General features: G+C 39.8%; 2 protein-coding genes and 1 long non-coding RNA gene across 3 annotated transcripts in view; 1 reads left to right on the top strand and 2 right to left on the bottom strand.

The window, feature by feature from the left end:
• The window catches only part of LOC135338878 (NADH dehydrogenase [ubiquinone] 1 alpha subcomplex subunit 13-like), an 81,911-nt gene that overhangs the window by 29,004 nt on the left and 27,631 nt on the right, over positions 1–25,276 (top strand). The gene's annotated exons all lie outside the window — the stretch shown is intronic.
• Positions 1,552–3,862, bottom strand: LOC135338880 (uncharacterized). Its single transcript, XR_010395804.1, has 4 exons — positions 3,676–3,862; positions 3,309–3,471; positions 2,987–3,107; positions 1,552–1,787 (listed from the first exon to the last, which is right to left on the bottom strand). It is a non-coding gene; the product is annotated as an uncharacterized LOC135338880 (long non-coding RNA).
• LOC135338862 (uncharacterized) lies at positions 6,838–21,580 on the bottom strand. The gene is made up of 13 exons (XM_064534946.1): positions 21,424–21,580; positions 21,064–21,301; positions 16,966–17,121; positions 16,600–16,911; positions 16,133–16,537; positions 15,940–16,059; positions 15,556–15,885; positions 15,192–15,510; positions 14,950–15,128; positions 14,706–14,756; positions 10,621–10,704; positions 7,151–10,282; positions 6,838–7,073 (listed from the first exon to the last, which is right to left on the bottom strand). Exons 2-12 carry the CDS (start codon positions 21,272–21,274, stop codon positions 8,967–8,969), a joined length of 3,483 nt encoding a protein of 1,160 aa, XP_064391016.1. The 5' UTR covers positions 21,275–21,301; positions 21,424–21,580; the 3' UTR covers positions 6,838–7,073; positions 7,151–8,966.

Here is a 25,276-nt window from a genome sequence, read left to right as displayed (position 1 = left end):
AAAAGAATGTATGTCACATCAATTTATAACTCCGGCTAAAGTATTTCTGGACAAAATTTTCTTATCAGAATTAGACAATTTATTCAAACTTACTCTGTGTAATTTTTAGATTCTAAGATTTTCTTAAAATCTCTCCCTAACTGAAACGGCACTAAAAACTAGCAATTTTGAGCACTGCGGAGGATGTGTAGATATTTAAGGAACATCGAACCTTTCATAAGATAGCCAAACTAGTTTAGCTTCACTCACCTTCACAATGGTACATGTATCAGCAGATTTTCTCTAAGATATTTAAATAAGTACAACTACTCACACATTTGTGGTAATCTACTCTCTAGATTTGATGCACTATACGTAGACTTCATTGTAAAACATTACTTCCGTTCCAATCCCTATCTATGGCTCTAGTAACCTCTTCTACATTGTATGTACCATGAAGGCAATTCTCTATATCTTCCCCCAAAGATCAAATCCAATTTTTATGTGCTGTGCTATTTCCTACATCCACTAGTTGCATGAGTACCTTTATACCTTGCAGCATTCCCTCAACCCACCTGAACACCTCTGTATGTGAGACCAACAATTGTGATAACCATGGAGATAAGGAATTTTTACGTTATTAGCTTTGGTCCCGTATAGTCACAAAAATTAACACTGCTTGTACCCATGATTATACTCCTTCGGTGATTCTTTAAAACGCTATCAATTGTGGCGTTAAACTATCAGTGTTTGTTATCACCCATTTGTAACCTAACCCTTGCGGAAGTATTAATCATTATTACAAACGGCTGTATAGTTGAAATTACAGCATAAAATGTTTATCTTAATCACAATATTAAATTGCATGTCTTTTTGTAACCCCATAAAGGAATTATTGGAACTAGTGTTCAAGCTGGCGCTGTGCTAATGCCTCTCGCCATGTTTTTGCTTTCGCTCAAAAGTATTAGAGTGTTATAATTATTAGTTTCTTATATTAAAGTTAGCTTATCTATATAAAGTCACTGAGAAGAAAAGATTTATTTACGTGCATCTATTGTTGTTATTTATTGTATTATGTGGCTTACCAGGACCTCAAGAAAGAAGAAAATTGATTCTTCCAGGATCTGTAGTTCAGTGTACATAATATCTAAGAAGAAAAGACCTGTGTACATGCATATTGTTATCTATATGTTGTTATATGGTAGTGTTTTGTGGCTTACCAGCCCTCAAGACAAAGATGATTCTACCAGGAGGATCTGGATCTGGATCTTGGATATTATTTTCTCACACATGGGGAATGAGCGCGCATGCGCATTACATCCACAGGAATAATTTTTCACTCAATTCAACATGATTTTACAACATTAACCGAATAGCCGCGGTTGACGCTTTGAAGCGTCAATACGTGAATAGCTGGTAGCCGCGGTTGACGCTTTGAAGCGTCAACCGCACATTACTCTACTCTTAATTAATTTGTGGTGAGCTACAACCTTCCAGAGCTCCACAGCTTTGCAAGGCTTCTCTCAAAGGTCAACAGAAGCCGTACTGAGTCCGATCGCCATAGTTTAGCAATCAAAAATTTACTGAAATTTTCATGTGAAATTTGTATTTCAATATCAATCTCAAAAGTGAACATACATTATAATACATACAATTACAATTAATTCTATGGTACAACAATGACAAAGAGGCCTCTGTACATAGGGGATGAGGTACTCCTAGGTATCCTGGATAGTAGTCACAGTGAGTAGAACTTCTCAGACCCATAAGATGGTGGTGGTTCCATGGCAGATAGCAGTTTTACAGACCTGCATGAGGAAGAAAGAGTATTACCAACCAAGCAGATCACCTCTAAAATCAATGGTTCTTACACACAAGTAGCACAGAACCTGACAAACACCAGCCAACAAGCCAGCCATAAAGAATTGAATTTTAAATGTAACCTTTGTTTAGGGTGGTGCCTATAAGATCAAAAGATTATCTTGCAATCAATACACACACTAAATTGAATAATAACATTCAGCCACATAATTATAATTGAATTGCTATAACAGACAGCACACTAAAAATTGGGTAGATACATGTAACACAGTACTAACTCACAAGCCAACAAACCTAAAGAAGTATACTGAGAACAGCCATACATAAAGTACAGTACATCTCATACAAGGGTGACAAAAAATAATTATGAATCATGCAACCTTAGACATAATTATGTATAGGCTCCCACAAGCAAACTTACATGCAATGGCACTCATAGGCACATATAAAGCAATTGTGATCCTACAACAAACTGGGAGTTCATAAAAAGATTCAACTTTGGGCACAGAAGAATTACAATGCATATCACAGGCAAACACACAAGCCAACAAGCCAACTAATGACAAATTGTGACCTAATCCTAGCTGGGGAGCATAACACAACCAACAAGCCTATTATGTTGGGAATAAAATGTCCTTACACAAGTAAACAGTACACTCATAAGCCCAACAAGCCTTTGCTTTCCCCTGAAAAGGTCAGAACATTATTATGCAATCAACCACCATACATGTACACAGTGAGCGTAATGAGTAGTGAGCCTAATTGAATTGTAACCTTGGAAGCAAGCAGAAACTTCACACAAGCCTAGGCATAAGAATTAACTTTTGGCAGCACTGGTAATATGTAAATTGTTAGCACATATAAAGTATCATGCCACAGGCACACACAGGGGGCACACACGGCACAGGCGGGCACGCACACACACACACACACACACACACACATGCACGCACACACGTGGGCATCAATAGTGAATACACATGCAGCTATTAACAGAATACATTGTGGATGAGACCAACAGATAGCTAAGCATAACACCTTTACATTGCAACACTGCTGAACTGCTGAGCGTACATATATAGGCTTCTGTATTTTAAACTCGGGCTTCAACACACTGCTGGAGCAAGTATACTTTACAAGCTACGTAGGTAAGCGTATAGTATAATCATACGCACACAAAGCTTACCTCTAAAGTAATCTCTCGCTCTGTCCTTGGCTGGTTGACTCTTCGACTGTTCAGATAGAACTACAAGGTAGCTTGAAGAGAACTGTTACTGCTACTAAGGGGTTCATCTTTCTTTGCCACACTGAAACAAATAAATTAAATATCAAACACTGTACACTACACTCTAAAAACAGGCTCTAAACTAACTCAGCTTCTACACAAGTATACTTTACACACTCATAAGCTATCTAGGCAAGTGCATAAGCATATTAAATCAGCTCAGAGGCTTCTGAAGGCTTATACTAGCTACATAATGCTTGCTATATACGCACACAAAGCTTACCTCTGAAGTGATCCCTTGCTCTGGCCCTTGGCTGGTTGACTGTTTCGTTGGAAACCAGGAGATCCTGACACAGTAACTACTGTAGACTACTTTGCTAAGAAGTTGAATAAAGAAAACTGTCACTGTTTCCAAGTTATGCATCTTTCTTTGCTAGAGGCAAATGCTGAAAAAGATAAAATAATTTGAATATCAAACGTTGTAGACTACAGTCTAAAAACAGGCTCTAAACTCAGGAAGCTACTCTTCCAGTATATTTCACACACTCAGAGGCTATCTAGGTAGGTGGACAAGCATATTAGATCAGCTCAAAAGGCTTCTAAAGGCTGAACTAGGAAAATGATGATCGCTATACACACACAGAGCTTACTTGTGAAATGATCCTTCGCTGGGGCCTTGGCTGGTATACTCCTCCGTTCAAAACTTAGAGATCCTGGCAGAGTAGCTATTCTAGACTAGTTTGCAACAAAGTTGCCTGCAGAAAACTGCTACTGCTTCTTAGCTACGCATCTTTCTTTGCTAGGGGCTAATAATGAAAGTAATTTAAAATTAATTAGATTTTGGTTCCGCGGTGGGCGGTACTACGTATGAAATCATAACCGCGGCTAATCGGTTAAAGACAAAATAAGTTCTAAATAGATATAGCACTGACCTAGTATAATGCTGATGGCAAGCCTGTAGAGACAGGTTACCAATTATATAACTAACAACATTTGCTGCATGGGCACTTAAAGTGGAAGGTGCAGGGAGCGTCAGAATCAAAATTGATAAGGAAGTGTTGCCAGAGGAGATTCTTCAATTTTGCTTTGATAGAGCTGCTAGTGAGGTTAATGTCTAGTGGTGGCAGGTTATTCCATAATCTTGGGAGACGATTGTAGTAGAAATGTCTGGACGTGCTTCGTACGTGAGTACTTGTGGCTTAGTCTATGATAGTCTGAGGATCTGGTGTAGCCGTGCAGTTGGTGTGATCTACTCTATCTATGGTGTGATATAATCCAAAATGTTGTATCTTGGAGTTCTGTTTTTGTAAGAGTTTATGTAGAACATAATATCTGCCAGTTCTAGATGATACATAAGAAGGAAGAGATTTAGCTTGACGAGTCTTTCCTTGTAGGTTAGCGGTGATAGACCTTGGCCAAGAATGAACTTCGTCGCTCTCCTCTGAATTTTTTCTAGAGATAGGATATCTTTGATGAGCATCGGCCTCCATAGTACTGAGCCATACAACAGTTGAGACTTCAATAGAGAGATATAAAGTTTCTTTTTAGTATCAACTGAGTTTGATGATGAAAATGTTCTTTTGAGCAGTCCTAGTTTCTTGTAAGCTTTAGCAGAGATTTGGTTATAGTGGGACACCCATTTGAGATCCGATTGGAAAATGAGACCTAGATCTTTGTTGGACATTGAGTGAGTTACGTTTAGTCTGGCTAGAGTGTATGAGGTTTGGGGTGGAGGGGAGGAGCAGAATTGAATTACTATGCTTTTCATTTCGTTGAAAGGGAGCGACCAGCTTTTGCTCCAACTAGTGATGTCATTGATGTCTGACTGAAGCTTGTTGACATCCTCCACACTATCGATAACCTTGGAGCATTTGGTATCATCAGCAAAAAGGTGCACTTTGGAGAACTTGACAGAGTCTGGTAAGTCATTTATGAAGACGAGAAATGGCAAGGGGCCTAGTATACTGCGCTGTGGCACTCCAGAGGTAACAGGCAGGATAGAGGAATGGTGGCCATTCACAGAGACCAGTTGCCGTCTGTTATTGAGATATTCCCTAAGTCAGAACCAAACATTCCCATTTACACCCAGTGAATCTAGTTTCACAAGTAAGCCACTATGGGAAACCTTGTCAAAAGCTTTTTTAAAATCCAGATATACAAAGTCTACCTGAGATTTAGAGTCTAGAAAGGGTGTGTCCAAAGAGATCAATTTCACAAATGGCTACTGCTAGCTAGCTGTTTTAACAGATATTTTCTGAGTATTGTAGCTAATAAAAAGCTAGCCTTTTAGTGCAAGGCTAACTCATATGTTGAATAGAAAGTTTGTGCGAACAGATGATGCTATGAAAGATTCTGAAGAGACTGCAACAGCCTTCAATGTGAGTCAAACTAGCCATAACTTGAGAAAGAAGCTTTAGTTTGCTAATCCACGAATCAAAATCCAAGAGAACGTGGCTAGAAGCCTATAGAAGCTGTTAGCTTTCGTCGCATTGCAACCGTTGAGCAGTTACAGCTGGAACAGACACACGGACACGCGCACACAGTCAGCTTTACAGTATCCCTCGTGCGGCTACGCCTCGAGGCATAATGAAAATAAAACTTTTAAAAAGGAAGTTGAAACTTACTGTCAAGATAATAGTGAAAGTAAAAGATGGGTGATCAGAAGGAAATGGAATATCTGTGGTATGATCCGGTCAAACATGGACGTGATAGAGGAGGTACAACACACGTGCCTCGATTTAGCGATAAGCCTCTGCAATAACGTTGAGTGTGGGCAGATAATCGAGGCATAATGCCGCCCACGCTCAATGTTATTGCAGAGGCTAATTGCTAAATCGAGGTATGCGTGTCGTACCTCCTCTGGATCACGTGATCTGAGTACACTTCATAATAAATTTCGTGGGCTAGGACGAAATTCTAATTATTGAGCCACGGAGGAGGTCCGATATTGATCACTACAAGTTCAGTGCATTGATGTCATTGCGGTCACGTCATAACGTCCGGGCCAAATGCACTGAACTTGTAGTAATTCGTGCACGCAGATTGGTTGCTATATACTAACTTTATACACTAACATCAAAGCACGCATACTCTATACGAACATTCACTACTATTGCTTGTACATGAATTGACATGAATAACTATTGACTACGTACAATGTATAATTTTATATAATTATAATTACGTTATAATTAATGTACATGTACCGGCTGATATTAAATACATGCGCTTACACTGTACCATAATAATTATCCCACTATGGCATAGTTTCTAGGCTAGCACTCTCCTGTCACAAGGCATAGAGCAGTAAGGTTTTCCCATGACAGTGCAGTATGGCATGTAATTTGAGTCAGTATTGTGCCGGTAATATTGCCGAGGCAAAAAAGTTGTACCGGGACATTTGCCGCGGCAATATTTTTACTGGGATAATTGCCGCGGCAAAACTGTTTGGATCGGTAAATACCGGGACAATTGCCCCGACAAAAAGCAAAATTTTGTGGATGGGTAAATACCGCTCCAAGAAGTTTACTGAGCCATTTGCCGCGGCAAAAACATTTACCGGTCCGTTTGCCGCGGCAAAAATATTTACCAGGCCAAATCTAATCATCACATGATGTGCACCTGATCTGCCTCGTGGTATATTAAAATTTCAGTGATCTACATCATTTTATTGTTATCAAGTGTTATGGATGTTGTGATCTCGTTATTTGCTGCCTTTCAGAGAGTATTAAATTAGATAAGGTAGTCTTGTAAAGCTCAAACCACCATTTACTGGCACAGCTCAAACCACCATGGTCTCCGTTTACTTGGTATCTCTGAAATAGAACATTCATCTTTGTGACACGAAGGAAGCTGTGTTTAACAAGTGTATTGATTTATACTCATAATTGTTTCTTTGTTTTATAAAAGTGAACAACAAAAACTGTGCACCAAATCAGGATTAATGGGGGGGGGCAGGAAAACAATGGGGAAGTACAACTCTTTAGCAGACAGAAAGTCTTCAATTTCCAGCCTGGTCTTCATAGCATCACCAGCTCTTGTGGGAGTGCTAAAAAACAAAGATATACAAATAATAGCATGCACAAGTTGAAAGAAGAGCTATCTAATTACTTAAACTTATCTTACACAGAGGGGCTCTCTTTCTTGACTTATTAATAGCTTGCCAACACTCTCTAAAGATGGTAAATACAAGATCACTACACGTACGTACAGCTAGCTACATCCATAAAACTTTAATATACCACGAGGCAGATCAGGTGCACATCACGTGATGATTAGATTTGGCCTGGTAAATATTTTTGCCGCGGCAAACGGCCCGGTAAATGTTTTTGCCGCGGCAAATGGCTCAGTAAACTTTTTGCCGCGGTATTTACCCATCCACAAAATTTTGCTTTTTGCCGGGGCAATCGTCCCGGTATTTACCGAGCCAAACAGTTTTGCCGCGGCAATTGTCCCGGTAAAAATATTGCCGCGGCAAATGTACCGGTAAAACTTTTTTGCCTTGGCAATATTACCGGCACAATACTGACTCAAATTACACGCCATAGTGCAGTGTTATTGCTCATTGTGGCAAGGATTGTACTACTGTGCTGTAAATACAATGTACATATACAGCACATGCCTGGGTGATATCATGTGGTCAATATACCTGGACAAGAGTAGATAAGCTACTCTTGTCTTGGATGATATTGATATTACCCATGCAGGATGCATAACCGATTTAACCTACACAGCCACGGGTTCGTTTCAGGCTTGTGAACGAACCCGTGTCAGGATGTGAACGGACATGACACACCCCGTGGGTGTTTGGATGTGTAAAGCACCACCCAGCACTCTATTAGCTTGCATAAACTGGAGTGCATTGGTGCGTGGCGAATCTAAATGCAGTCGGGTAGAATCCTGCAGATCCATTAATCAGCAATAAGTTAGGTTATTACGTCATGCCCTCGTGCTGTACTGCGAATACAACTCTTGCCCTCGGGCTCGAGTTGTATTACCTGTACATCCCACTTGCATGAGTAATATACATATCTTGTCTAGGTCATTGGATAAGGTGATAGGCAGAACACCCAATATTCAACCATTGGCAGCTTTATACAGTGACTTAATTGTCGCTATTGTACATTTCAAGTGGCTACTTAGGCCACTACTAACTACCAATTGCTGTCGATTTGTCCACTCTCAGTCTCATAGCATCAGCGTCGGGGTGCTGTATTTTCTATGAAGGTGACTTAGACACTTTGACTGTTCTTGCCCCGTGGTATACATGTAGATAGTGACTTGGGTTGTTGATACTGACAATTTTACGCTGTGTTTTATTAACTCGTTTAAGTTCCTCAAAAATGCTTCTCTTCTCCTTTGCAAGTTCCCTCTCTTCTGGATCCAAAAGTTTACCGTTTGGAAATTCAGGATTATGGCTTGATACAAAGATTCATTCCCCATAGTGATATGTCATAATAAGGTCCTTATAGTAAAAAGTTATTATGCCTTGAGGCGTAGCCGCACGAGGGATAATACTTGACATTGCGGATAAAACACCTTTGCAAATGAGCCAAATCAGCAGAAAATTTGAGTCTTCGCGATCTAACTATTGTGTTTTGGCAGGGATCAGGTGTCATTACTACCAGTACTAACTTTTAGGTTTTGCAATTTTATTTATGTTCAAAAACTCTAGTAATACAGTATGCACTATGCAACGTATGACTGTCTTACTACCGGTAGCTAGAAATCTTATACAAAAATAGCACTCAAATTTTAGTTGATCCAGCTAGAAATCTATACAAAAATTATTTATGCACACTATAATTATAATTATGTACATTGTTACGTATTTGAAGAGCACTCGTTAGTTTTTCCAAATCCTCTGACTGATCCAGCTAGAAATCTTTCTACAAAAATAATTTATACACTATAGCTACAAAATAATAACTAACTGTCACTTTTAAAAGTCATTTGAAAATGACTTGAGTTTTAATTTTAGTTGTTCCAAATCCTCTGACCACCCTGCCGCCTCTTGCTTTTCAGAATCGGACCTTTTTCTTTCTCTTTCTTGCTGCACATCCTCAAGTAGCTTGCATATAATGTTCAACGTGTCATCTATAGCTTTTAATGGCTTAAACATTGAACAGGACTTTACGATTGATTTCTCCACTTCTTCGATAAGACTTCCACTCGTGGCAATATCACTCATTTTCTTGATTTTCTGCTCAAATGTTAAATCTGTTTTTTTCAGTAGCTCAGTTACTTCTTCTTTCTTCAATTTTCGAACAGCAACTTTTGTTTCATCAAATTGTGTTTCATCAACTGATGCAATGTCAGCTCTCCACTTTCTTGCTGTGAGGGCAAGTTTAGCACTATAGAAAACGATATTTTGTAGAGGAAACCCAGTTCTTCCACTAATATCTAGACGTTTCTCTTCTATGGTCTCATTGTCCTCATCTTCATCAATGTCATCGAAGAATAGGTCATATTTGTTCACGAGAACTAGAATTCTTGGCTGTTTTGGATCCATCAGCAGTGGATATTTTTCTCGTAGGTTCTGGACCAGTTGAGTTGTTGGGTCAAGCAGTACTGTATCCTGGCTTAGTATTAGAAGAAGACCTTCCATTTGCTCAATAGTTTGTATAGTATCGAGGTAAATTTGGGATTGTTTACCTTCGGAAGTGCCTGGTGTATCATAAAGCTCAAGATTGATGTCAGGATGTTTACTCAAGAAAGGGATTAAAACCTGCAATTCAAATATAGCACCAGAATCGCTGGCGGTGCTTAATTGGGAACTTTTACGCTGTATTTTATTAACTCGTTTAAGTTCCTGGGAACTTTTACGCTGTGTTTTATTAACTCGTTTAAGTTCCTCAAAAATGCTTCTCCTCTCCTTTGCAAGTTCCCTCTCTTCAGGATCCAAAAGTTTACCGTTTAGAAATTCAGGATTATGCTTGATACAAAGAATGTGTGCTGTTGTACCCCCTGATGATGCAGGTAGAAATTTATCCCCAATAAGTGCATTTAGTGTTGTGCTCTTCCCGGAGTTACTTGCTCCTATAACCCCAACTTTTGTAACAGAAGAACCGAGATTAAGAGATACTTCTTGCAGTTGATCTCTTGCATCAGTTTTTCCGATTTTAGTTGCCAAATCAGAAACTCTATTGATAACGCTGCCAATCTCGGTGGCAACGGTAGATTTGCCAATTTTAGCGTGGCAGCTTGACATGTTGAGATCGAGTGAGGGACTCCTAGCACGGCCTTTGCTTATCATATCTATAATTATAATGATGCAAAAGCACATGAGTTATTGATGATCACAATTGTTGTCTATACAAACATACGACTACCGTATAGCACAAAATTTTCGAGGCACTAACTTATGAATGGCCTCTAACATTTTGTTGCACGAATGACTGCTTACCGGAAGCCACGCCTTTAATCTCTGTACGTTGTAGCAGATAATTCTAACAATTTTCGTGGACTTAATTTTCGTGTAGGATTGCTAACCACGAAATCAGCGAAAATTTCGTACTATACGGTATATAATAGCTAGCAGATTAAATGCACACATAATATCAACACACTTATATAAGTATAATTATTTTAAGTACCTCGTTGAAGACTGGGAAAGCCAGTAGCTTGATTTGTTGAAGGAGGTGGTACTATTAATTGTGGTTGTATGTTTTCTTGTTGATCTGTATAATTATATAAACAAGTACTGATAAGTATAACTGAACGTTCCATCCCATGCAGTAATTATTGTGCATTGTACAGAGGATATCGATGTGCATAAAATCAACCGTAAATTGAATATCAGTACGCTTGTTGCATTTTGGGAACTGTGCAGCCATTAGACTGCATGATTCAACATCAAGGTATTGGCTTAGCGGTTTTCACACACACGTAAACACCTTGTACCCACCGCATTCGTATCCGGCCAGAAAAACACTTGCTAATCAGAATAGCAAGCCCTCGCTGGCAGAATGTACACCCTTATAAGAATAGCAAGCACCGCATACCCTCATTGGCAGTAAGTACAATATGTGCTAGGATTAGCCGGGAACAACACCAAAAAGCGTGGAAACAAGAAATATGACGAGAGCATTGAATACTGTTACAACGTCATTCAAGTGTAAAATGTCATGTTTACTGGTAGTTTGTGTTCCTGGCCAATCATAGCAATTTTTCACATTGCCGGTAATAGCTATTTGGGGTTGCAAGTACACTAGTTTGATAATAAAAGCAATTGGTACATGTTGTTGCTATTACAGAGGGGTCCGCTATTTAGAGAGTCTGTTATAAGAGGTTCCACTGTAATATCACACCAGACATGCATCGCCACCCTACCGGCAATGTGAAAAATTGCTATGCACCCTTTATGGCAGAAAGTACACCCTCATAAGATTAGCAAGCCCTCCCTGGCAAAATGTACACCCTTATAAGAATAGCAATTAAGCACCCTTATTGTCAGTAAGTACACCCTTATAAGAATAGCAAGCACCCTTGATGGCAGATCTAGAAAGTACACTCTCATAAGAATAGCAAGCCCTCCCTGGCAGAATGTACACCCTTATAAGAATAGCAAGCACCTTCTCTGGCAGAAAGTACACCATCATAAGAATATAATTATAATAGTATATACCGTATAGCGGGTATATTTCGAGGGTATAAATGTTTGCGGTTTTCGCGGATTGAGCCTGTACCGCGAAAATTTATACCCACAAAAATTTATTAATAGTAGGCATGTTCAGTATTATTAACCACACCTATCGACAACAATCAAAAGACAAGGACACCGGTATAGCCCAGATTGTTTGGTACTGATGGTATCCCCTGACCATGGCCTGCACAGCAAACTTTCTGCTAGAGGTGGAGGACATAGTGCCTCACCGATTCATACAGGCTAGGCCAGAATTCGAGGCTAACGGTGTGGAGGTACAGCTGCATGTTGATGTGCGCATGCGCCAAAAGGCTGGAACCCAGACCACGAAATTAAAATCCGCAAAATCCTTTGTAGAGGTCCATCTGCGAAAATTTATACCCTCGAAATACCCGCTATATGGTACAAGACTGAAGTCTAGCCTCGATCCCAGGCCGCACTTCCTCGAAGCGTGGGTCTGGTATCGATTGCTTGCGCATGCGCTAATATCCCCCCGGTATCTGGGGGACATCGTATTATGCTCAGTAAAACAATGACATCACAACGATTGGAAGTGGATTGAAGGAAGTAGATATAAAGTTCGCTTAAAGGTTTCTAGCCCATCGGATAGCATTCTCTGGTAGCTACCCTTGTCCTGCTATGTTAACAAAAGACTCACAGCCTGTAACAGTGTGGATAACAATCGTCTGAACAAAGTGAAAGCTGACAATTATGGATAGGCCACGCCCATCTAACACTAACTTTGGTGAAAGTCTACTATTCCAACAACTCTAACAGCTTTGTCTTTATAGCTAGCAAGCTATATAACTCTGTGTATGATTTTTTGGATATTTTCTCAGATAAATTCAGTATTATAGGAAATTGTATGGGAAAAATATCTAATAATTTTGCGCATGCGCAAGCAGTACGGCGATAGCAGGCCTTCTTTTCTCTTGAAGGCCGGTGAAGGAGGCTAATACAAGTCATGTATTTTAGGGGACAATTTGTGGCCATGGGACATAATGATCATTGACTGTGCATTTTGTGCAAGCTATAAGTATTGTCTGAATGTTGAATGTTTGAGTTTGTACATGTACAGTATATACCCGTATTATGCACTAGTGTGTAGAAAATAGGCCATTAGCCAGACAACGCCCAACTTCATCTTTGGCTTGTTGACACAGCCTCGATTAAACCACGCTAAAGCGGATTTTACCCGAGGGTACTTCCGTTACCAATTCCTCTTCCTCTTCTATCTATGGTGGCATAAACTTTACCGGTTTTTCTTATTTCCACACTTTTGGGTTTCCTCCGGCCAATCCTAGCTATACATTGCCAATGTTTTCTGGTCGGATTCCCTTTCTTTTTCAGTACAGGCCGGAGTATATTACATAGGTTTTGATGCGTAAGTGGAACGTCAAGAAGCAGTAGAGTTTATAAGAAAAGAAGACGGGGCTGGAATAAATTAACGCATAATTATTATTGCTGATATGTACACACTTACATTGAATTCGTGAGTCAGTGATAAAATAACAGCCACGTACGTACTCTAGATGTATGAAGTGCAGTGTTGCAAGAGCGTGAAGGCCTATGCCTAGCGCCTATATGGTAGAGTCTGATCTTAGCAAGACTGAAAGGGAGGTTCCATGGCACCCTGGGATCCCCCTAGATCCGCCACTGCTGATCAGCTCTAGCAGTAGTATCTATGTAGCACGTACGCAAAAAGCTTCCTTATTAGGCGCTCTTCTGTTATAAGTGCTGATTATCGTTCCTGTGGGATTATAGGAAATAAACTACCTGTCCACCAGATGTGGCCTTTTCCTGCAGAGATGTGTGCAACCTATACTGGTTGTATACTTAGTCGATTATCGTCAGGGTTTCAGTTAATCAATTGCGTGTAATATAGGGTACACGCCTTAGACGAACCTTTTTCCATTGGTTTGGTGTGCGCAGGAGTATTTATGGGTACAGCATGTGAATTTTCTACACCTGTATATGCGTGGTATTTATTAGCCTCGATCCCAGGCCGCACTTCCCGCTAGGGAAGTGGGCCTGGTATCGACTGCTTGCGCATGCGCTAATATCCCCCCGGTATCTGGGGGCTTTGGATAACATCGTTTATGCTCAGTAAAACTATGACATCACAACGAAAGGAAGTGGATTGAAGGAAGTAGATAGAAAGTTCGATTGAAGGTTTCTAGCCCATCGAATAGCATTCTCTGATAGCTACCCTTAGCCTGCTATGTTAACAAAAGACTCACAGCCTGCAACAGTGTGGATGACGATCGTCTGAAAGGAGTGACGGCTGATAAGAGCCTATATGGACAGGCCACGCCCATTTAACACTAACTTTGGTGAAAGTCTACTATACTACTGCTACTGATTCTATCAGAAGAAAATAGCAGTACAACAAATCTACACAGCTCTGTTTCTAGCTAGCTAGCTATATAGCTCTGTGTATGACTTTTAGGATATTTTCTCTGATGTACCAGTATTATAGGAATATTTACGGGGAAAAAATCCAATATTATAGTATTATAGAAATATTTACGGGGAAAAAATCCAATAATTTGGCGCATGCGCAAGCAGTCGATAGCAGGCCTTCTTTCAAAGGCCGGTGAAGGAGGCTAGGTATTTATATGATACTTAGATCATGTTTGCCATAAATACTGCAATTTGATTGGCTAAAGGAAGTATTCTATATATTATAACTTATAAAATCATGTACTTATTTAGAAAATCATGTACTTACTTAGAAAATCATGTACTTCACTTAGAAAATCATGTAGCGATAAGAACATTCAAATCTGATTGGCTAAATACTCATGGTTGCTATGATCTAAAATGCTTAGACACTGTTTAGGAAGTTTCCACATGATTTAGAAGTCCTCAGGGCTAGTAGAACCCTCACTGCGTTCGGGATACTACAACCAGCCCTTTGGGCTTCTAAATCATGTAGAAACTTCCTAAACAGTGTCTAACTATTATTTAGAACTACAATAGTATCATAGTCATGCATTGCCATTATTTTGGAACTATATGGCTAGCAAACTATACCTCCACTTCGGTGTAATGTTCCATTCTGATCACGCCCAATCGGATCGATTTCTACAAAATTGAAATCATCACACATAATTGCTTATGGATCGATACACAAAAAACAAGCAATGATAATTATGTATAATTATACAAGTCACAGAGTGTATAAGATTGTACCCTCCATAGTAACGTGCTGTCTTGGATGGGGCATTGTCCATTGCTGGCTAAAACTAAGTGTATTAGTACAGGCACTAGCTCTTACTTTTCCTGTAGCACCCTGCCAAAAAGGAAAAATCTGTTGGAGACGGGCAAACTGCAAGGATGTTATCACGCGTGTGGATACCTAGAATGACTTTCCTCTCTTCGTCACTCAAAATTCTGTCACTATTCACTTTATTTTTATCCCTATGTTCAGCCGACTTCAGCCATTCTTTGTCGAACCTGAAAATAAAAGTAGTAATGAGTTAAAGTATTGTATAGACCAACAAAAGAATTTCCACTCACCAATAGTGCATGACACTGTCAGGGTCGTACTTGTCAGAGCCGTCACCACACTGCAAACTTTCCAAGTAATGAATATCTGTGTTCTTTAATCTCTCATCTTTTTTCATTTTGTCAACATCAATAAACTTCTTCGCTACTGACCAGAAAATTGATCTCTGGTGCTCATGCTCCATGCCCAATGCATGCCCAAATTCATGGATCGCGATGTGTTGATTGTAGTCACTACGACCTTTGACAAACCCAAGAACCATGGTAGGTTTGGATTTATCAACCAATTCAGCATCAACTCCAACCGCAGACCAAGATTCACCATTTGGATCTGCAGAACAAAATGAATAGCAGTCCATTGGGAGCAATTGCTTACTAATTTTGATCCTGATGTCCGAATTGGAATGTCCAGAAGGTCGTAATTTTGGAATCTCATTGCTATATGTGTGCTGGTCCCACTTCTCAGCCCATGACTTTATGTTGTCAGCATTGAGACCAACTCTGGCCAGATCATCTGGGTTAATGATGTAAAAACGAAGTACATCTTTACCGTGATTGATTGGCCACAGTTTGCCTGTAGCCACTTGAGCACGAGCACGAGCATCACTTTCCTCTGAATACTGAGTCTTTACCGTAGTAGGAGGTAGTTCACAGAATGCTTTTGGCACATCGTTAGGCAGTTCGTCCTCCTTGGATGGCTTTGGTTCTAGAAGGAAGTACATATATCATACGATTATAATTATAGTTTAGCCTATAATACCTGTTTCTCTTGCTCTCTCTAGGCTTGGTTCATCAGCCTTTACAGGTTGTGGTTTATCAGCTTGTTTGTAAGGGCTTGGGCAGATTCCGGGGACAACATGATCACTGCCAGCTTTGTCATCTGTTGGCAACAAATATTTAATATGAAACAAGACCGTCATGCAGATGCTACGCATACTTTTGATTGCACTTACATGAGGGATCAGCAATGATATCGCATATTTCACCTACAAGGCGAAGATTGCCTTCTACACTAATGCATCCCTGAAGCAAGTAGCGATAGGTACATTTCATTGCTGTCTGAGCATGACACATTTTCTTCCATTGAAGAAGCATTTCTTCAGCTTTGGAATGCGGTAAAGAGAGCAGACGATCTGTGTCAATAGCACGTATTTGCTGTGGACTTAAACCAAGGTATCGGCCATAAGCGTTCCAAGGAACTATGCACTTGGATATTGGAAGAATACGAGAATCTGTGCATTGCTGATCAAGTACGATAAGATCTACACGATGGAGTCGGGCGATTTTATCGACATCACTGACACGGCTGCTTACGTCAGCGCTATGACTCAGTGTGCTTGTATGTGATGGAGGTGGAGCTGCATTGCATGGTAGAAAGAGGAGTGAAAGTTGTAAAAAATATTATATAGGTTGACCTCACCTGATGCTTTTATACTGTTGTACTCTTTTAAGACATGAGAGACTATGTCATTGGTCCATGGACCATCTTCCTTTAAGACATCAACAAAGACGAGGAATTTTTCAGGATTCAACTTGATTTGACCAGAGACGTCTTTAATCAGTATCGAAGCTTTTTTATGGTCTTCTAGATAAGTGTCCATCATTTTTCGATGAATCTCATCTGACATAAGCGATCTCGCGAATAAAACATCACTGATTCCAGAGACACCACGAGCAGTTGTATCAGTCAACTCCTTGATGCACGATACCATTGTCCTGTACTCAGGGGTCTCTGTACAAATTGATTTCAATGCCTGGATAAATAAAAGTTCCATATTTAATTTACCAGGACCAGGATTTGTTTCCACATCTCCAGCCAATTGAAGGAGTTGCAACTTGACCATGGATAGGAAGCATTGAAGCACCTCGACACATAATATGTGACAACATACAGTCATCAATATCATCGATAATTCGTCGAGGGAATCATCCAAGATAAAATCTGTACAAACAATTCAGTATAATGGACAATTATGTTTGGTATAATACACATGCGTGTGCAATACCGTGCATGCAATTAGAGACTTATCTGATAAACCACGAGGCACACAATTCATACAAGAATCAACTAAAGTAATAATTACACACAAGAACATTTGGAGGGGGGGGTGTAATGATTACAACGATTATACACAGGACCCTGTAAATATCGCCAAGAGTCCATAATAGAAGAGAAGAGAGTATCGAACGTAGCTTAGCCCTGCATCAGAAATTAACTTGACTTCTTGTTTGCTAACTGACTAATCTGAGCGCCTGAAGCAGCCACTTGCCTTGAGACAGCAATATGTCATTGCCATGGAAATTGTCATTAAACGCTTTCCGATGCAAGACAAGGTTTCGTTCGATACTCTCTCTCTCGTATTATGGACTCTTGATATCGCACGCTATTTTTGGAGCCTTAGAGCTTGGCCAAAACGTATGCAGCCTAATACTTTATTGCCATTATTACTTTTGTAAATAAAGTGATGCACTGTCACGAGCAGCTGCAGATCCAGGCCATTTTATACTTGTCGTGGGTATATATTGTGGGTGCTGAATAACAGTAAAGTATAGGATATACCACACGTAAGAAAAGGATATGCCGGATTTTACAGCCGTCAAAGAGCTAGTTGAGCAATACGTCGACTCCTACAGAGGCTCAAGAGCTTCCTTGGTACAAGCGTTGACCATTCGACACGTCCCTCATGGAGTTGCAAGCTCTTCTTGGATAAAATGTATCTAAACCACGCCCATGGACCCGTTGAGGCTTAGCCATCTTGTTGGAGAGCAGCTTCCGTGTTTCTGCCGTCGCTTTGAGTCTTAGTACCGTCAAGTATGGCTCCTTTCTCTTTCTTAAACAAATAGCCCTAGCCTCGATCCCAGGCCGCAATTTCTCGAAGAGTTTTTTTTTTTTTGCACAAAGCACAAACAATAAACAGTAAACCTGTATACGAGTAACACAAGTAGTAAAAATAATGATTATAACGCTACATTGTGGGCCTGGTATCGACTGCTTGCGCATGCGCTAACCATTAGCCAAATACCGGCTAACGCAGGATAACAACGTAGATCTATATGCTCAGTAAAACAATGACGTCACAACGAACGGAAGTGTGGATTGAAGGAAGTAAATGTAGATAGAACGTTCGATTGAAGGTTTCTAGCCCATCATGATAGCATTCTGATAGCTACCCGTAGCTTATATATATGCTCACAAAATACTCACAGCCTTGCAACAGTGTGGATGACAATCGTCTGAACAGAGTAAAGCTGACACTAGCCTATATAAGATAAGCTGGAGACGGATCCTACTAAGCCTATATAGAAACAGCAAGTCGAACAAGTGATGAACTCGATCACTACAACTTCTCTTCGACAATGCTTCCCTAGTACTAATTCCCTTTTATAATTATAGCCAGTTTATCATGTCTACATTTATGCCTAGCCTCGGTGTGTTTGTGCATGTGTTTGTTTTGTAGACTAGCTGCTCAATAAATGATCAATGAAGACGCTTTTAGTCATTATTTTCTCAATTTGGGGATTTGCAAAATAGTGCTTTGTGGGGAACTATGGCTAATTTTGCTTAGAAGGCCTAACTATCACTTGTTTAAGAGATATCCATTTGGGACTTCCCCACCATCCCACCCAATAACTCATTTGGTCCGGTTTATAGGCTACTACTAGAAGTGGTAAGAAAACCTAAAAATTTACTATGGAATTCAGCAAACACACTAAATTCCTTCAAAACACATGTCTTTTATTATGACTTTTATTATAGGCTACTACTAGAAGTGGTAAGAAAACCTAAAAATTTACTATGGAATTCAGCAAACACACTAAATTCCTTCAAAACACTAAATTCCTTCAAAACACATGTCTTTTATTACGACTTATATGACCAGTCAGACGAGAGTTTAACGTCATTGGGCAACAAGTTAGTTATTGCAAGCGCCTGGCTGGGCAATAAACTAATACTTAAATGTTGGTACACCAACGTTTCTGTCAGGGAATGAAACGTTTGTTTCTCCGGACCAGTTCCTCCTGAAAAAAGTGGTCCTAGACAATGCTAGTCTCGATTCCAGGCAGAGTTGTTTCTAGCTAGGCCGACAACTAGGCCTGGTGTTGATTGTATTTGGGCGTGTATCTGGGCGTGGTTAGGAACCAATAAACAAGAAGCAGAGAGATTTGCAAGAAGGGCCGGTAGTGTTGGTCCTACACCTACTAGTTTGTAGTCCATCACAAAGGGCAGTGAGTGAAAGCAAGAGATTTGCCATACCATGTTGAAAACCATGGCAAAAACGTTTCTTCCTTCTGACAAGAGCTGGGCCTGTTCTGCAATGAGAGTGGGGCCTTTTAAAGTTTTTGTGAAGCAGACAATGTGTACGTTAATCTGAACAACTTAAACTTGCAGTAGCTAGCTAGCTAGCTAGATAATCCATGGCTAGATTTTAGTTACTTCAGAGCATACACGGAGCTAAATTACGGTATTAAACTTACACGGGGAAATATGACAGGAAACGAAGTGTGAAGAATCTCTGCTTTGGTTTCCGGTTCCTGCCACGCCCAGATACAATCAATACCAGGCCGTATTTTTCAACTTCGTTCTATTTAAAAAAATTTGCCTGGGATCGAGGCTAAGATAATGCTAGAGATCTATAGTTTCATACGCATGCAACAGCCACTCACCAGCTGTTACAGTATTATCAATCAAATGAGGCATCACTTTTACAAGTGCTTTTTCAGAACCAAGGAATCTCTTTTATACGATCGATGTGCTTCATTGCACATTCACTTCGGATCTATAGTTGTTCTGATCAGGGTCGTAGATAGCGTAGGTTTACAGGGGTAGCAAAATGATAGAAGGTCCGAACATTTTAGGACACACCCCCTTTTTTAATGCCAAGAGGAATTGTATCATCATAATACTTACTTGATCTACTGTGCCTAGCAGTAGCGTCACATACCAATTATAGTGCCAATGATAACGTACCACCTCAAATGGTGAACGCTCAGCCTCAAACCTCAAAAAGGGGTGATCAGACCAGCAATAAATGTATTCACGATCACGTTGATATTCATGCAGTGGCACAAACAACAGGTGTGCTATAAGCTTAATTGTAACCGAAGCTACATGCATTCTACAAGTAACTCCTCTGCACTCTACTGAGATTACCCTAATTGCATGCTACAAAGCAGCTACCAGTGTATTAATGTACAATTAATAGTAGTATTATGAATCAGCCGCACCTCTCGGTGTCCGTCTGAGTACTCTTTAAGTGAACTCATGGGCCACGGTGGATTTCCAATGTGACCAATGAGATTGCTCACAAGCATCAGGTGACTTGAATAGGAGGCAGCAAATAGTGAAACTTTACATGCGGTTGAGCAGCAAGCAGTGATGTGGCTGAGCAGAGATAGCGGGTGTGGTTGCATTTTTATAGTTTTGTTAGTGCTAGTGACGTAATACATTCCATTGTGCAATGACTTCATGTAAAACGGATACCGAGAGGTGCGGCTGATTCATGAGACTACAATTAATAGAGTGCAATATGGGATTAATAGCACGAGTAACAAGCAATGGCAAGGCTAACCTACATGTACATGTAGCTAGCTTGCTACCTTGCTACTATAGCTAGCCTTGACCGTTCTCATGATGGCTTGTACTTTATAATGAAAACAGTCAATCGTCGAAGCATGCATGTAACGCTAGACTTGCAAGCCAGCACTTTTTGCATGTGAAAAAAGACTAGTCAAACTCCGTGTAGAGACTCGTGCAACGTTTGCCACAAGGCTAAACCCGCATGCGGTTAACGATCTAGCTAGGGGGATTCATCAAGTTCTTACTCCTGTTACCTTAGGCAGGAATATGACAATCATTCCTCTGATACCAGTATATATAATTTACCATTAAGTGTCGCAGAATGGCTTGTTTCAGCATCTTTCCGTACTTCTTGCACCACTGCGTCCAGCTGAGATAGATCGGATAGATCCAACTGTATACTGCTTCCCCCCAAAATCATCTTTTCCAAGCAGAATTGTTTCAAATCAATTTGACGATGCCTCCTGACATTGTTGCAGCCAATCACCACTCTCCACTGATCAGCACTGATCGGCATGCTGTGTTGAATCACTCAGCAGTAGATCTGTTATTAAATGTAAAATGAGTAGTATTAAAGTTCTATAAATAAGAAATTGATCTGGCTATGTTGCAAAATAGTCCACTTTATAGCAAATATAGCAAATATTTATATAGCTCTGATCTCACCAGATCTAGTTCAGTGTCAGAATTTGATAAGACTTGGTGGACTTGGACAACAACTGCAAACTTGCACAGCAAAAACAAGGAAACTGCCACATTAATGTCTCTGTGGTAGACTATATACCTAATTAGACAGGAAACCATTCACTTCCTTTTTCTTCCAGTCATGTGTGATAAATTGGTTGGCCGGTTCACAAGTTCTGCATCCCTGAACCTTGATCAGTCCTGACCACATAGCACCTCCATCATATCAGGGTTTCATTTCGGCTTGACTTGATCACTTTGTTCAGCCAGAAATGCCGAACCTCTTAGCCCATTCCCACAATCTCCTGACGAAAGTTATGGATATTGGGTACATGCATGTAGTTCAGGTCTAGTCTCGAATATCCGCCTCGATCTATAATTATTGTAGAGGCGGGTATTCGAGACTAGTTTTCAGGTCTCTCTGGCTCATGAAACACAATTCCTAATAAGGTATGGTTCAAATGATTTTTGTGGCATGCTGTTAGTTGCCCCCTTGGGCTAAGGGGACCACTATTGTGGGCTACATACATCCAAAGTGAAATTAGTGGTAGATCCTATTGTATTGATCACAACAATACATGTACCACATTCAGGAGGATATGATTAGGCCTTGCCCAATTATGGTACTTCGAGGGTAATTCCGTTTCCAATCCCTTCTACTTCTATCTATGCTAGAGCCCTGTATGACTAGATCAGATCAGTTGACTTTTTTCTAAGATTTCTTTCACCAATAATACTTCTTTAGAAGATTATATAGAAGCGTCTGTGATGTTGCAGTATAATTCTCGTTGATGATTTTGAGACTAATGGGTAATACTTAAAGATTAATTGGTAACAATTAAAGACTAATAGGTACAATGCATGAGACTTGGAGACTAGACTAATAGGCAACATTTTGAGCATAATTGGGCAAGGCCTAGTGTTGCCCCCTTGGGCTAAGGGGACAACTATTGTGGGCTACATACATCCAAAGTGAAAATAGTGGTAGATCCTATTATACAACAATACATGTACCACATTCAGTAGGATATAATACAATACATATAGTATGTTACGTCATATATAGGTTGAGGGAATTAATGCCAGAGTGTATAAAGTTATACTCATGCAGGTGTAATCATGTACATGTACATAAACAGAAAGTAGCAGTAGAGAGATGTACAAATATCTCAACTGGTACAAATCTTTCAACAGACTAACATAGTCATACAGGGCTCTAGCATAGATAGAAGTAGAAGAGGGATTGGAAACGGAATTACCCTCGAAGTACCATCTGTGTATCTCCGTGGTTTTAATCAAAGCTTACTTTTACAACATGAGGGCATGAATAATTGTTTTGCTGTCTGTAAAAAGTCCAAGAGCAGTTTTTCTTTTATCTCATACTTGAGGCCATTTGGGACACAGCGTACTACTTAGTTACACAGTCTTAGCTATATCATAGGTACTATATAGGAACACAAGTATGAAGAGGCGTTCTGTGTACCTCTAGCTACTTCACAACAATTGAGATTAAATTTTCTTTGTTACCTACCATCAGAGGCATGTGATTCAGTAATAGGAGTATAGCTCTGAGATGTATGCAATAAGTTTCCCGGGCTTTTGTGGAAGTTGTGACGAGATACAAGGATGGTCCCAGAGCCACTACAGTGCATCCAGTCTCGAGAGTAGAATACCAAAATAGGCGAGTACTCAAATCTAAGAAATTGTGCTGATACCATTGTATAGGTGAATGAATAAACTACACATTATTCAAAAATATTTCCCCAAAAGTTGTTGTAGTGGGAAATAATTAAATTTTTAGGTGAAAATGGGGTGATTGTAAAAGAATGTATGTCACATCAATTTAACTCCGGCTAAAGTATTTCTGGACAAAATTTTCTTATCAGAATTAGACACTTACTCTGTGTAATTTTTAGATTCTAAGATTTTCTTAAAATGCATGTAGTTCACTCGAATATCCGCCTCGATCTATAATTATTGTAGAGGCGGTATTCGAGACTAGTTCAGGTCTCTCTGGCTCATGAAACACAATTCCTAATAAGGTATGGTTCAAATGATTTTTGTGGCATGCTGTTAGTTGCCCCCTTGGGCTAAGGGGACAACTATTGTGGGCTACATACATCCAAAGTGAAATTAGTGGTAGATCCTATTGTATTGTTCACAACAATACATGTACCACATTCAGGAGGATATGATTAGGCCTTGCCCAATTATGCTCAAAATGTTGCCTATTAGTCTAGTCTCCAAGTCTCATGCATTGTACCTATTAGACTGAGTATATACGTATGGAAGGTGCTAGTATAGTACTACTAGATCAGTTGACTTTTTTCTAAGATTTCTTTCACCAATAATATTTCTTTAGAAGATTATATAGAAGCGTCTGTGATGTTGCAGTATAATTCTCGTTGATGATTTTGAGACTAATGGGTAATACTTAAAGATTAATTGGTAAGAATTAAAGACTAATAGGTACAATACTCACACATTTGTGGTAATCTACTCTCTAGATTTGATGCACTGTACGTAGACTTCATTGTAAAACATTACTTCCGTTCCAATCCCTATCTATGGCTCTAGTAACCTCTTCTACATTGTATGTACCATGAAGGCAATTCTCTATAATTTTTATCTTCCCCCAAGATCAAATCATGTGCTGTGCTATTTCCTACATCCACTAGTTGCATGAGTACCTTTATACCTTGCAACATTCCCTCAACCCACCTGAACACCTCTAGTTCTGTATGTGAGACCAACAATTGTGACAACCCTGCTGGAGATAAGGAATTTTTACGTTATTAGCTTTGGTCCTGTATAGTCACAAAATTAACACTGCTTGTACCTATGACGTGATTTCTATCAATTATGGCGTTAAACTATCAGTATGGGCAATCAGTGTTTGTTATCACCCATTTGTAATCATTATTATAAGACATCTAGTTTCTGTTTGAGCTATTCTCCAATTCGCACTCTACCTTTTGAGTCAAGCACATACATTGTAATACATGTTCATTCTATTTCACTAAAAATCTAATTAACGTATAGAGGGTAATTTTCGTGGGGCAAAATATTCGGGTTTTCGTGGTTGAAGGTCTGACCACGAATATTTTATCCACGAATGAAGCGACCTTGCCTACCTTTACCTGCAGTGCAAGCAACCACGAATATAATATCCACAAAATGACTAAATACCGTATAGCGGGTATATTTTGAGGGTATAAATGTTCGCGGATTGAGCCTGTACCGCGAAAATTTATCTCTTTATTGAATAGTAGGCGTGTTCAGTATTATTGACCACACCTATCGACAATAAGAGGAAAGAAAAAGGAATCAAAGACAAGGACGCTGGTATAGCCAGCTAGCTAGCTTGCTCTACGTCTACTGTATCTGTTGACCATGGCCTGCACAGCAAACGTTCTGCTAGAGGTGGAGGACGTAGTGCCTCACCGATTTATTATATAGGCTAGGCCTGGATTCAAGGCTAACGGTGTGGAGGTACAGCTGCATGTTGATGTGCGCATGCGCCAAAAGGCTGGAACTCAGACCACGAAAATAAAATCCGCGAAATCCTTTGTAATGGTCCATCCGCGAAATTTATACCCTCGAAATATACCCGCTATACGGTACTGTGCAACCACGAATATTTTGTCTCCTGAAAATTACCCGCTATATGGTAATTCAAGGAGAATTATTCAAGGACAAATCCAGTACCTTTGAACTTTGTGAAAGTATTTCTCTCATGCCAAATTATATACAGGTAGGTAATGTATTTTTTTTTGTCATTCAACTGTGAAACCGGTTGAATATCATCAACAAATATAATAACCGGTACCCCTTG

This window comes from Halichondria panicea, chromosome 7 (assembly GCF_963675165.1).
Source record: "Halichondria panicea chromosome 7, odHalPani1.1, whole genome shotgun sequence".
In the NCBI taxonomy this organism is placed as follows: Eukaryota; Metazoa; Porifera; class Demospongiae; order Suberitida; family Halichondriidae; genus Halichondria; species Halichondria panicea.
The sequence above is the reverse complement of the archived record's forward strand: the minus strand, read 5'-3'. Positions and strand labels throughout refer to the sequence as shown.